This window comes from Podarcis gaigeae, assembly GCF_964106915.1.
Source record: "Podarcis gaigeae genome assembly, chromosome: Z".
NCBI lineage: Eukaryota > Metazoa > Chordata > Lepidosauria > Squamata > Lacertidae > Podarcis > Podarcis gaigeae.
In genome coordinates this window covers 33,166,730-33,181,170 of record NC_139691.1, presented here as the reverse complement: position 1 = coordinate 33,181,170, position 14,441 = coordinate 33,166,730, and the positions used below count along the sequence as shown (strand labels likewise).

General features: G+C 44.2%; 1 protein-coding gene across 2 annotated transcripts; it reads right to left on the bottom strand.

Annotated features, from left to right (window-relative positions):
• Positions 1-1,169: 1,169 nt before the first annotated feature.
• SLC25A14 (solute carrier family 25 member 14) lies at positions 1,170-13,611 on the bottom strand. 2 transcript variants are annotated; one of them, XM_083721070.1, is made up of 9 exons: positions 13,349-13,611; positions 10,881-11,028; positions 10,575-10,669; positions 8,488-8,573; positions 7,013-7,108; positions 4,999-5,123; positions 3,969-4,104; positions 3,107-3,187; positions 1,170-1,614 (listed from the first exon to the last, which is right to left on the bottom strand). In XM_083721070.1, the coding sequence occupies exons 1-9, from the start codon at positions 13,410-13,412 to the stop codon at positions 1,573-1,575; spliced, it is 873 nt and encodes a 290-aa protein (XP_083577196.1). In that variant the 5' UTR covers positions 13,413-13,611; the 3' UTR covers positions 1,170-1,572. The 2 variants fall into 2 exon arrangements, with proteins under 2 accessions (XP_083577196.1, XP_083577197.1); XM_083721071.1 differs by lacking the exon at positions 13,349-13,611 and adding an exon at positions 11,946-12,788.
• Between the last annotated feature and the right edge of the window lie 830 nt (positions 13,612-14,441).

Below are 14,441 nucleotides of genomic sequence, written 5' to 3'. Positions count from 1 at the left end.
AAAAAATAAATATTTGCTATTATGATGGAGCACAGCAAATGTAGCAACGGTGCCATCTGTGACACACAGTTCACAGGTGTCATACTGAATACTGCCCAGAAAAAACTGGTGCACAGAAGTCAGGATGTAACTCCATCTGACTAATGAAGGGGAAGGAACCTAAAGCTGGTTGACTTTCCAGTGCTAATACTAGAAAAAGAGCTAATATGGATCAAGACAGAGCACAACTACCTGCTACCTTCGTGCAGCCACTTTACAGGGGATATTATACAGACAGTAACATCAATATAGCACACTCTCCAGAGACAAGAGAACTGGATAATGCACATGGGGGGGGGTTAACTCCATGTCCCCAATTTCTAACTTTATTCATGGCCCAGGCTAACAAGCTATAAAATCAAAATGTATAGAAGAAACCTGCATTACAAGGCTATTTTTATTCCCTCCCTTCCCTGCAATGTACCTGTTTTTAAAAATCTAATTGAATTTCCCCATCTCAGATGGGGCTCAGATGTCCACATCCTTGAAAAGCAATTTATTTGCCTGGTACTATCATTTGTTCCCCCATCTGTATGCAATAGAATCTTTAATCATTTTTTCATCTTCAATAACTCTACGCATAGCAACTGCCTTGATGAATCATTCCTGGGAGGTCAATTTGCCCTCTTAAGAGGGTTAACAAAGTACAGATCAAGAGGTTTGCCTCTTTTAACAAACTCAAGGACGCTAGTGAAAGAAAACATATTTAATAGCAATATACATCCATGCATCAGGACATTCTGATCATCTTTACTCTGTTCTCCTCAGTTCTTTAGGCTTCCTCCATCAATAGGCAAGCATGAATCATCATCCAAGTCAAAGTGACTTTAAAATTTTCTGAGGGCAGCAGCATTAAATCTGAACATTAAGCAATTTATAGAATCAAAAACTGAAACTTTCTTCACAATAGTTAGAACGTTCACCAACATTCTGTGTCATCACAGCAGTGCAGCATTAGGAGTTGGTGAATTCAGACATTCTGTGACAATGCTACCTTGGAGGCTGGTGAACAGGGCAGTTGGATGTACAACTTTTTAGTTTTTTGTCTACTGAGAGAGCAGCTGTTCTCGTTCACAGGCTGCCTCCTCCAGCACCAAACTTACAATACTGAAAAACACAAAACACATACATAGCTCCAATAAATAGTTTATTAAGGTAACATGACAATGGAAGGGAATGCAGCAGCTCCTTTGAATTTCCCCCTTGCACAAGTTAAGGGGAAGGCACAGCTTACTGCAAAATCCACATTGCAATAAGCTGCGCTCTGAAAGACCTCAAACTCACACAGCTCTTCACAGAAGATACAGACTCAGCCCTATGCTCTCTCTCCCCCTTGCTCTCCAACTTTCCCTTTATGGGAAAGCACTGAATATCACTGGCCCCAACATCCCCCTTCTCATCCAAGCTATGCTCCCAAGGCCTGAGCATTCAGGAGTGGGGATGGTAGGCCTCAGTCCGCATAGGCAAAAAGACATGAAGATGCAGGAACAGGTGAGCAAGAAGGGCAGCTGAATCACCAATCCGATCTGGCGCCTAGAAAGGGAGCCTCTTCAGCTGCTCGTAGGTGATAAAAAACTGTCAACAAGTTAAAGAAATGCCCTCAAGGAATTGGCTTTTCATTCCATACCCTGCTCCCTGTCCCAAGTCTCATCGCAGCTAAGCATCCACTTTATAGGTTTCTATTTCAAACCATGAAACAGAAGGGCAATCCAGTCATAAGTGCTTTCGACCTGGAGCTGCTGGGACAAGAAGACTCTCAACCAACACCTGCTTTGGATAACCATCTGCAACTATTCGCTCGTGAAATATCAGAGAAGCCACTTTCTCACCCAAGTAATGAGACAGCTCCACAGTCAGAACTGCAGAAGCCTAGAGACTGTTACTATTTGGTCAAAAAGCAGGAGAAAGAAAAATAATCACCCAGCTAACAAATATTCCTAGGACTTCCCTCATTGTTTCTGCAACTTGAGAACTACAAAGCCTGTTTTCCACCTGTGTTGGTCATGCTAGACAGCTAGAGTACTGCTTCATCATCATCCCCCCCCCCCCCATTTCAGGCTAGTGAGAAATCTGGGCTATACATATAGTCCAAATACACAGTTAACATATGAAGCTCCCTTATACCAAGAAATACCACTATTCTGAAAGCAGAGATCTTTCCCGTATCTGACTACTAGAGGTCCTTTTTTAAATGGGAGCTGCCCAGATTGAACTGGAATCCTCTGCATGCAAAGTATGAGCTGTGCCACTACTAAGCTGTGCTATGTGATACCTATGGCCCCTTTGACCACTGTTCTGCAGCCTTTACCTTACCTTGTAATTTTATCACCACTGTTTAGTACACCCTAGATAAATAAAATAAAACTGAAAGGGGCCCCAACTCCCCACCCCTGAGAAAATATCAATTTGGCTAAAAATGCACAGCACACAAAGACTACACAGAGGACCAGTTTGTTTGTTTTAAAATGAAAAACAAGGTCCTTTCAGCTCTAAGAGTCTCACAGTTCCCATAATGTACAGTGGCCTGGTTCGCATACCACTTTAAACTAAAGTACAGTTTAAAAGCAAGCACACAGTGATGAAATCACAGGAGCTTGTCTCTTCCCTTGTTCCTGCTGGAAATTAAGCTGTAGTGTGGCTTAGGATTACATCTTAACGTAGGTTAGTGGTTTAATTCTCTCCACAAGTATACTACAAACTGTAACCAAAGTCTGTTATTGGCTTACCACTTATGGTTTGTTTAGAGAGCAGTAAACCCACAAGCCCAGATTCAGAACCAAAACTAAACCAGACCATGGCTTGGTCCCTAGCAGCAACAAACAAGGAGCAAAGTGAAGCCCTTGCAATTTTAGCAGCCTGCATCAGCACACTGGGCATTCACCTTTAAACAACAGTTTAATTTAGTTGCAGTTGAAAGTGAAATGAGAATACATCATTGCTAGATTGTTGTAAGATCTGTCTAGCTATGATCTAATATCTAACTCCAGAAAGAATACTATGGAATAATTGCTTTGAGAACTCTCTCCTACTTTCCTTTCCCACCAAGGTCACACACATTAAAGGATACAATGATGTTCCAGGGGCCAAGCCGCAACCAATTTGGCCAGAATCCTTTGTAAAGCGCGAAGAAGCCCTCACTTTTCCATGTCTGGGAAGGAGACAGAAAATTTTCAGGACCCACTGTTATCAACCTACCAGTTCTCTCAAAGGCCTGCAGCTATATGGCAGAACAGAAAGCAATTAACTTTCTGTTACAGGGTGATATTCAGTCTCTAGAAAACCTCTAGTTCAGAGGAGGGGAACCTGTAGCTCTCCAAGTGTTGTTGAAGTCCAGCTCTCATCATTCCCAGGCAGAATGTCCAATGGGTCAGGGATAATGGGACTTTGTAGCCCAGCAACATCTGGAGGGCCACAGGTACCCGCCATCTCCTCCAGCTGCTCATTACATGCCTTTGCTCTTTCTAGTGTTTTAACTGCAGGCAAAGTCCCAATGGCTGGCTTTGGAGGCAGGCACAATAATTACCAGGAATACACAGACATGTGTTTGTGTGCAAGTTGCTTTCATTTAGAAGGCACAAGAAGTTCCCAGTAGATTTGTCATTTATCCTTGTCTTGGAAAAAGTGCAATCCCTATATACACACCAAATCACTGATCAGTTTGTATTTATTTAATTTTTAAAAAGTAGTAAAGAAGAAAGGGGCTAATTGAAAGAGGCTGCTTTATACTGTTTGCTTCTACAAACTGTGAACAAATGGCATAACACTAGGATCTTAATTAGCTTTTGGAGAAACCTCACGTGCCATATACACATCACTGAATTATTTTAATGTTGTATGAGCAACTTCAAAGGACTTTTAGGATTTTAACCCATCTTCCATTTTGTCCCTGACATTTCAAGACCCAAAAGTGACTTCGTTACAAACCTTACCTTTACCAGACCATCCAGTGTACCCCTGTAGAGGTCAACGGTCCCCACAATGGCCCTTTGATTCATCATACGTGTCCGCACCACATCCACTGGATTTGAAGCAACGGCACCAGCCAGCCCACATGTAAAACTGGAACTAAATAGAGAAGAATACACGAGGTTACTTTTTGCACTCCAGGGGAAACAATTGGGGGTTGCGGATTCCTCCCATTCTTAATATACTGGTTCTAGAAACAAGACTGACATAATGGAGATGATGTGCACAGGAACCATTTTTTCTGGTTACCACCAGCCCCTCTACCCTAAATCTTCCGGTATACACAGACAACTCAAAGTAGGGCCAGGATTAGTTGGCACTGGCTTTGGTAAAAGTTTGAAGCACTGCAGATCTGTCCTGACCAGAATCTGGAAAGAAGTTAAAAATGAAGCCCTTTCTGTTCCACAGATCTCTGTATGAGCCTGATGACTCAACAGGGCTTGCCTCTCATTTCCAGCATGAAGTGAGCGAAGGGGTATTTTCTCTTTTTACTTCCCGTTCCTCTTCTGAAAAGTGGCAAGTCTCAGTGCTGAGAATAAGAAAGGGGAAAGGAGGTGCCTGCCAGAATTGAGTTTTAGGTGCCTACAGATGATTTAGTAACTGTTCTTAATTTATTTGTGTTTATGTTAGATTGGTACTTCCATGACACAAACATTAAAAAAACCACCTACTCCTCAGGCAGTGGAAATGAGAAACTTCAGCACAGAAGTGTAAAGTCCTTGGGCCACATTCACCTTTGACAAATCTTCCAGGAGCTGCATGCCATCAACAGGTGTGACCAAAAATAGACGTACCCACACAATACTGCTCCCCGCTCATCCTCTCACACCAGAGCTCACATCCTCAGCTGATTCATGCAGACCAGCCTCGGAGAAGGAGTTATCATCACCTCTGCTCATCAGAAAATTGATCTGACGGTGGGTAGAGGTGATCTGCCCACCACAGCACTATGTTTACATTCATTTTATGCATGCAAAACTGGTCAATAATTACATGAAGTGGGCAAGGATTGTGTCCCCCACAAGTCCTGAAAGGATCAAGTGCTTCTTGGTGATGTCATAGACTGGCAATTCGACTCCCACCACTATGGCAGCCCTCTGAGCAGTCGGGACAACACCCTGCCAAATAAAAAGACTGAAAGTTAATAGTGCTGCCACCAGAGACCCTCACTCTAGTAACTCCCATGCATCTCCACTCCCAAATACCTTGACGTTTGCAGCCTGCATAATCTTTTGGAAAAGGAAGGCTCATTGGCTATCAAGGCCTGCCACAGTATCCTGGGCATAATAACATTTGCTATCCTTAGAAAAGATAGCTTCCTGTACTATCCTTAACTCTGCAATAGAAAACAAAATTTGACTAGAATACAGCACACTGATTTCTTTATATTACTTAATGTTCTTTCCTTTTAGTCCTCCTCCTTCCAAGAAGCTGCATCTTGGTATTTGCTTGCTTAGGTCAGAGCTGGGGAACTGAATTAGGGAAGAATGCAGTATTGGATCCCACTTTGTGGCTATATTATATTAAACTGGTTTAACTCTACAAACCCAAGGGGTTTGTAACCCTGATCCCAGTTGCTGCCTCCCCCCCACTCAGAAAAGACAAGCAAGCCTATTGAATCCACCTCATGAACTGGACAAATTAAAATTCTGCAGAGAATTTCCCCCCAAGCAGGTTCAATAGCTAAAGAAGGGGAAGGCAAAAGTAAGGAATAGGTCAAGTTCATTATCCTTTCATTCCAGCACTTTGCTAGACATAAATACAGTTTATAATAATTTTATAATAATCTGGGTGGTTTTGTTGTTGCATCGCTTTGTTGTATGTATTTTTAATTTATTCTTAACCTTGATGTGGACCACCTTGAGAACTTGGAGGTATGGGGATATAAATACTATTTGTTATGGAGCAGAAAGCATTTATCCAGCACAAAAACATGTTATCACATTCCATGTTCTCTCACACTAAGGTGGCATCCAGAACAAAGATAGCCTTAAGACAGGGGTCAGCAAACTTTTTTCACAGGGGGCTGGTCCACCATCCCTCAGACCTTGTGGGGGCCTGGTCTATATTTGGGGGGGGGGATCCCCCCTCAGTGACTTTCCCCTCCCTTCTCCACAGCACTGGACGAGCCTTGGTGCTGTTTATCTGTGCCTTGCGAGCGGCAGGGGCTGGCGGCGGAGGGACAATGAGCGGCATAGAAGGGCTGGCTCGGGGGGGGGGGGAGGGCCTGCTTAAAATGGCGCTCAGCCAACTGTGGCTCAACAAAGCCCAGCCCCCTTCCTTCTCTAGGCAGGGCAAGGAGAAGCCAGGAGGAGGGAGGGAAGAGGTGCCGCTGCCACAGTGTGTGTGGGTTGGGGGGAGAATGGCACAGCCCAAATGATCAGAACCCCACGGTGATTCCCAGAGCATCTGCGGGCCGGATTCGGCCCCCGGGCCTTAGTTTCCCAACCCATGCCTTAAGACAACCACAGGAAGAACCCTGGTCACTTCTCAAACTATGGCAGAAAAGTTGGGGAGCAACTTACCCCCTGACCCCTCTTTAACTGTAGCAAAATCAGGCTTCCCTCAATAATCTCTCTAATTAGTGGACAATGGGGACATCAATGGGGACATTCACCTCTGAACACACACCCCAGTAATTTGAGTACTGTACTCAAGGAATACATGCTGGTACTAAGGCAAACTAGGAATATTAGCCAATTCAATCTGCAGCACACTCACTATACCAAAACAATGTGGATTTTACATAAGTTAGGAAACCAAAATGCAGAAATTCATATTATCCTTGATAAGTCTCACTACAAAATAAGACTTGATAAGACTTGATAAGTCTTACTACAAAAAAGTTTGTTCTCTGAAGAATTTTTTTAAGAGCAAATGATAGATGGATGGGGTGCTAGCACTACAAGGAGAAGTAGTCGGTGGGGAAGGAGGGAAAGAAAGAAAGAAAGAAAGAAAGAAAGAAAGAAAGAAAGAAAGAAAGAATATGCACAAAAGAAGCACTTACTCTCCATAGCCCCCGTGTGCCTTCCTGCTGGTAGATGTCTATGAAGCTTCCAATCATTCCTCCTTGGAACAGACTGCCCTGAGCCTGCATTCGGATCTAAAAGAGATGGATTAGCAAGAGAGTTCCTAGTTAGAGAAATGAATCAACACTCCTGATAAAGTAATGAATGAGCTGCTATCCAAAGTAAACTGCTTGTAAACCCAAGAATCTAAGCATGAAGCAGCTGTCTAGCATGGTATCAAAACCATTTGTTGTATATGGCTGGTCTTGAACTAGTGAGCCAGGGCCTATGGGTGGGTCATGCTGTAAACTAATATGGTATTATCACCACAAACATTTTGTGTATGTGTGCTTAAGGCTGGAAAAGAGGTTTGAGAGAGAAAATGTGATCAAATGCAAGGAAGGCAATCCTCCTCTACTGTTAAACCATTCTGTGGGTTTTCTCATCCTTCAAATATCAGCAGCACCTACTTAAATTACCTCTTCTGCACAAGTACCACTGCTGTCCTCCTTTGCTTCTGGTCACCCAAGAGAGAAAGAAGCAGGAAGACAGCCAAATATAGCTTGCAGGGGGTTAAAATGAGTCTTACAATAAGCCTGCAACTTATGCACACTTAATTTGTCCACATTCAGCTTTATGTGCAAAGTAATATTTTAAGAATTAAAAAGGGGTGAAAAGGGGGATGTTCTGGGGAAATTAACTTTGGCAATCCTGGCCATCCACTGAACCAAATGACTTTTGACTATAAGTGATTTTGGCTTTAGGGGTGATCCCTGGAATGTAGCCACCGTGTAAATTGTGGGCTTACTGTATTTAAAGTATATACAGTGGATGCTTGGGTTGTGAACGTGAGCCATGCGGGAAGCACGTTTGCAACCCGCAGCACTGCGTTGGTTGCGATTCGGCACTTCTGTGCATGTGAATGTGTGATTTAGCGCTTCTGCGCATGCACCAAAACCTGGAAGTAATCTGTTCTGGTACTTCTGGGTTTGGTGTGGTGTACAACCCAAAATCGCACAACCCAAAGCGTCCGTAACCCGAGGTATGGCTGTAAACTGCTTGATCAGAATTACTCCAAGCGGTATACAAATAAAAATGATAAAACATATTGAAAAATCCCCAAACAAATTAAAACCAAATATGAATGGATCCATCGTCATTTTAAACAAATACAAAAGTTCATTAATATTTTTGGAACATGATAACAGGCTGTAGTTAAAGGCTCATCAGAAGAGGCTGAGGACTACTAGTCTTCACGTGCCTAACTTAAAAGTGTTACACTAATGTGAAACTGTATTCGGTCTCTTCCCTTCGTTGCTGCGTGTATGGTCAAAAAGTATGGCAAACATGGAGTAGCAGCTATGGCAGTGCTATGGATTGTAGAAGCAAAATAGCAGCATCTCCACAGGCTAAGGACCAAAGGAGATAACATATGGAAGCAGCAAGTATATACACAAAGGCAGGTCCCTCTTACCTTCAGTACATCTGTTGGATTTGCCAGCGCAGAGGAGATCACCCCTGACACAACTCCACATATAACATTTAGTAGTAATGTTTCATCTGCAAACAGGAAGGAGTTTGGAGAGGAAGTTATAACCATAGAATGGACCCCAAAGGAGGGAGAGCAAGAGAGTATTTTAGGAAGAAAAACAAAGACAACAAAGATGTAATGCTACATAAAGACCAAGTGTTCCAGCTTTTTTTCTTTTGGCTCATGGCACCAAGAACAGCCTTGTGACACTTCTGGTTTTTAATGAAAGTACTTCTGCAGCTTGACCAATGAGAGCACAGGAGCACACTACCATTTAACTTGCTCTTTGGGACAGTTATCTGTCTAAAGAAATGTCATCCAATCCCATAGGGGCAATGTTCAAAGAATTTTGATGGTGGGGGTGGGGAGGATTCTACCAAAACCTAGAAGAGCCATCCCCAAGACCAAAAAAAACCCAGCCAAGGAGATTAGATCATTAGTTCAGAAAGTAAAAGCCAAGAGTTAGAGCAGAGTTAATGCTGGGAAGGGCAGTGGTACTGACCGCAGCGCTCTCCAAAGGAGACCGGGTCAACAGCTGCGTGGGGCCTGAAGGGAAACAAATATTTAGGATATAGTACCCAGAAGCAGAGAGACCATGACACACCACATGTGGCAGGCATAGACAGAGGCAACTGTGTTGGGCAGCCAAGAGACAAGGAGGCATGTTGCTGGATTCTAGTAAGTTATGTTACATTCTACAGTTGCAAGTACTAGAGGAACTCAAGCTATGCTATGGTTTCTCCATCAGGAGTCCAGGAGTGGCAGGGCTACCAGCTTAATCAGAGTCCACAACAACAACAGTACCAAGCTCCAAGCTTCCAAAAGGAAAGCAAGAGGACAGTGCTGCCCAGGAACTTGATTCTGAATTGCAGGAAGTACTAGAGAAGCTGCCAGGAAATGGACCAAGATGAAGCTAAGTAACAGCCAGTTGTTTGAATGAAAATCACAGCATGACTGGCTACAATACCTCACCTACCTCCAGTAAAAAGCATCTCTTCCCCCAACACTCAAGTATCACTCCAGTTTTGCCAGACTCCAGGAATAGCAGGTGCTATTTGTAGTGCATCTATGTGTGTGCATAAATGCATGCACAGAAGTCCTTTCAGACTGATGTCAGTTGTGCATTGGCTGTGGTAGTAGTGCATGTCAACCATGCATGCCCGTATCCAGAGGGTGGGATTAGTCCATGTATGCATGAGCCCTTTCACATGCTTATATTGTTGTGAGACCTGAAAGACCTGCTCCCTGCCTTGCAAGCTTTTTCCACCTGGTCTGGGACTCCCAGGTCCTAACTGACTCCAACCACAAAAGCTGAAGCTGCTGAACAGATCTCAGGCTGGGGTGTTGCTTGGGGTGGGGTTTTTTTTGGGGGGGGGTAATCTTTATCTTACATCTTGTGATTTATGTGGAAAGTGTTCAGTTTGGTTTTATTTTTTTTGTTTATTACTACTTTTGTAATGTTGCAGTTTTGTATTTTTTCATATTGTAAGCCATCTTGAGCATGGCCTGAACAGTGGAAAGACAACATACAAATGAAATTATGTATGTATGTAATACAACCATCCCTGCATGCTTAGCTTAGTATACCTACACCAAAGGGCCCAATCTCATACAGTAGCCACTGATAAACAAACATTAAGTGAGAACTTTTTTAAAAAACATGAATTATCACCGACAAGAGCAATTAAATCCAAAGATGCCGTAGAAAATGTTAAAGACAGCAAATGAAGCGGAGAGAAATGTGGCTCACTCTCTCTTGAAAGAAGAGAAGTAAAAAATAAAGCTACTCCTGAGGAGTAAACTTTATAACTTGAAATATGTTGAGTCTTTCTAGAACACCTTTGGGTGCAGTTCCATCATCTATTTGCAGTGGATTGATGCAGCCCTTTTGTCCACCTTAGGGATTTGAGGCCAGAGACATAAAAGAGGAAGCCCAAACCAGATAAATTATTTATAGTATGGCATCATCAATATACATGGCCCTATAGATTAAGAAAAAAAGGCACACACTGTTTTCTTGGCAAACTAACCTTCTAATCGATCCACAAAAAGTCGCTTCAAAGTCTGATATATACCAATCTTTATTGTGCCATAAGATGCTTGTCTTAACAAGGCTGGAGCGATCCTGTGGTGGGGGAAGAAGACAGTTAAGTTCCACTCAGCAAAGCAGGAGCATCACTCCTCCTTGGGGGTTTTTGGCTGAGTTCCCTTAGCATTCCAATTACAGTATACAGTTTTGACTCTTGCTATCTACAGGTTCTGAAACCTCAATTTAAAGGATGGGGAAGATGCCTCAAGCATTGTGTGGTTACTGTACATAAAGGACAGCGCTTTACCCAGAGTAGAGTGCAAGAATGCCTTCTTCCCTGGAGATACGAAACAAGGCATGGAACATGCCCCGATACTTGATCTCTCGGAAACGGGCATCAATGCTTTGGCCTTGGACTTGAAGCCGTGTTTTGGTGAGATCCACAGGAAACGTCCCTATAAGAAAAAGAGAGAGAGACTTCATTTCAGACACCAAAGTGAGGGCTGAGAAGGATGCTGATTGGTCAACCCTGCCCCAAATCCATGCCAACACTAGCCGCTCTGTAATAATTTACATATTTGACTAGGATGCAATCAAGTTCATTGACTTATTTCTTCCTACAAAGCGCAAGTATCGCCTGTACTGAACTAAGCCATCCAAACAGATAAGTATTTCTCCCATCTGCTTCCCACACTTCACCAAAACCAACTAAGGGTCTTGTGGCACCCTTAAAGACCAACCAATTTATTAAGGCATTAGAAGCAACATAGGAAGCTGCCTTATACATAGTCAAAACATTCGTTCATCTAGCTCAGCATTGTCTACAGTGATTGGTACAATTCACCAGGGTTCAATAACTGCCAACTGAGCTACAGCATGCTGTTGAGTCATACCTGAACAGCTCAAGAAGGCAGAAACCAATACAGTGGTACCTCGGGTTACATACACTTCAGGTTACAGACGCTTCCTGTTATAGACTCCGCTAACCCAGAAATAGTACCTCGGGTTAAGAACTCTGCTTCAGGATGAGAACAGAACTTGTGCTCCGGCGGCCCGGCGGCAGCGGGAAGCCCTATTAGCTAAAGTGGTCTTCAGGTTAAGAACAGTTTCAGGTTAAGAATGGACCTCCGGAACGAATTAAGTTCTTAACCCGAGGTACCACTGTACATTTTGCCATAAGGAATTAATCTGTTTTGTTATTCACTGTAAATAAATTAATGAATTTAGTGTTTAATTGCATCCTATCAAGAACCAGAGCTGAAGTGCTGTTTGATACCTTAAAAACTCTGTCTATATACACACATGTGATTTATGGATGTCAGTAAGATACAGTATACACTTGATTTGTAAGGGAGAAGACAGGAAGGCCCACCTCATCAGCTCTGCTGTGACTGTCTTTTGGCTCCTCCTCTCTGATAACTCTCTTTCAGTGGCTGTTTCATTTGTTTATGGAACAGTTATGCAACTATGAAGAACTAATACCTGAATTTGCTTTTTCTCTATTCCTTCCCTATCATTTCCCCTTTGAAACATGTCTGCTAGCCTTTAAGTGTACATACGGGATCTGTGTTTTGCTTTTAAATCTTTGCATAGCACCTAGAAAACGCTAGGCAATTTATAAATTATCATACAGAAACACAAAGCAATGTGTACATGCATGATGTATGCATACACACATAGATGTGATAACATTTCATGCAGCTAAAGCGGTCTCCAATTGACAAAAGCATGTGTCACAAATAAATCTACTTACTCCTTAAGGTGCCACAAGGACATTTAATTGCTTTTACAATTAAAATATTTAAGAAGTCAGGAACAACCCATGGACCCAAGTCATCCACTGTTATATATATTTATGTGTATTTTTGCCACTCTTCATCTGAGGAGTGCAGATTGGCATAAAATATCCTGCTTTTCCATTTTCACCCTCACAACACATAGGTAGAGTGAATGTATAGCGAACAAAGTCACCCCAAGAGCTTTTGTGCTGAGGAGTCAAACCAACTTCTCTCCTGAACTAGTATGAAAAATGAGGCCCTGCAACATAGGGGCTTCTCTCTATATCCCACCTTCCTTCTGAGGGTCACAAGACCCATGTATGTGGTTCTGTCACCCCCACTACAGCCCTGCAAGGTAGGCTAGGCGAAGTGACAGTGCTAGGCCCAAGGTCATCCACTTAGCTTCACCGGCACCTCGATTCCTTGAGTTCTAATTCAGAACTTTTAACCCATACATCATACTGTCCGTCCCCACCCCCCACGTTCCCCATCTTCCCCTTTCCATTTCCAATAAGCCACCCTTGCAATGACCACCCGTTGTTAACATTCGGATCCTCGTTTTCTCCCTCCATCAACAGATATACTTTTGCCTCACAACGACTCTGCGAGGTAGGCTGGTCTGACAGCGCGCCAGTGGCCCAAGGTCACCCTGCGAGCTTCGCCGGCAGGTGGAGATGCGAAGCAGGTGATCTCCCCTGTCCTAAAACCCCTTCACCCCGCCGAGGCTTCCTCACCCCCTCTTCTCTGGCAGAGTGGTATGGACCGAACTGAAAACGGGATGCGCCATTAGCAGTGAAGGGATGGAGATAAGGAAAAGCCCTCAAGGGCCGGACAAAGCCTCCTAACGGGCACCAGACAGCAGTCCGAAGGCACTAGGCCCTAGAAAGGGCGTGGCCTGTTGCCCGGTAACGGGGAAGGGGCGGGGTTAAGCGAGAGCGTGCGCCCAGGCCGGGGCCCCCCACCCACCTCCCGGGTCCCTCTTTCCCCTCTCACCCACCGAACTCGGCGACGAGCGAGGCCAGGCCGCCGTAGACGAACGGCTTCCAGCTCAGCACCGACATTGCGGCTGAGGACGGGAGCCGGCAGGGACGCCCCCACCCCCGCTCCTTTTCCCCAGAGCAGCCTGGCTCTTTCTTTCGCACGGCGGCGCTCCTGCTGAGGAGAGAGAAAGAGCGGCGACGGCAACCGGCAAAGGCCAAAAAGCGGGAGGGAGGGGGAGGAGTAAGGCTTTCGCTACCCGCGTGATATAAAATGCGCAAGACCGTCCCATAGCTTATGACTGGACAAGTGAAGCGGGCGTTTTCCAAGGGGCGGGGTAAAATCCGGCCAATGGCAAAGCAGCAACCAGGGGGCCCAGCCCCGCCCATGCAGCGCGCGCGACGTCACGCCCTCCCGCCCCGCCCCTTTTCCTTGGCCAGGATTCCTGAGGGATGAGCGGGAGAGACAAAGGAGAGGTTGAGGCTGCCACGGCGGGTTGAGTTCCTGGCACGTGGGAAAAGGTTACACCCGTGTGTGGCGTAGCGATTAGGACTAGGTTCTTGCGATTTCATTCTTGCCTGTTGGCCAGCATGAGAGGATGATGGTCATATTAAATACTGTATAGGAGGACATCATCACTACAGATATTTGGGAAGGAACAAACCACCTATCTACACAACAGAAGAAAGGTCTTTCTAGGCCTTGCAGTATTTTTATCAAAGCGACTCCTTTCATTTTCACATTTAAAATCTTAAGATTTTTGTAGAGCATGAACAAAACAGAGCAAGACCTGCATGGCAGACATCTGTGGAGATCACTGTGATCTGCAAACACTTAATGTCAGATCTTTAATGCCTTTCCTTGACTAAATCTGTTTTAAGAACAACCTTTCTCAGAAACTGGTACTGTATCAGGTTTAGCACTCTTGGTCTTCGTTTCCAGACAATCAACTGTATCTGACAATAAACACATCAATTTGGTCTCAATAAAGGCAGTGTTAATGGAACACAGTATCACACTGGCATCTGTTGATGCCAATTACCCTTCCTGGGGTTGGGGGCAACCCTGTGGCCAAAATGAAAAGGGGAAAAAAAGCTCAAATGAGTTAATAA

Excerpts from the sequence above, each read along its gene's own strand:
- SLC25A14 (XM_083721070.1), bottom strand. The coding sequence starts at position 13,412 with ATGTCGGTGCTGAGCTGGAAGCCGTTCGTCTACGGCGGCCTGGCCTCG. Across the intron at positions 10,670-10,880 it reads ATTCTTGCACTCTACTCTGG|GATCGCTCCAGCCTTGTTAA; the intron begins GTAAAGCGCTGT and ends CCCCCACCACAG. Across the intron at positions 3,188-3,968 it reads CACTGGATGGTCTGGTAAAG|ACATGGAAAAGTGAGGGCTT; the intron begins GTAAGGTTTGTA and ends TCTCCTTCCCAG.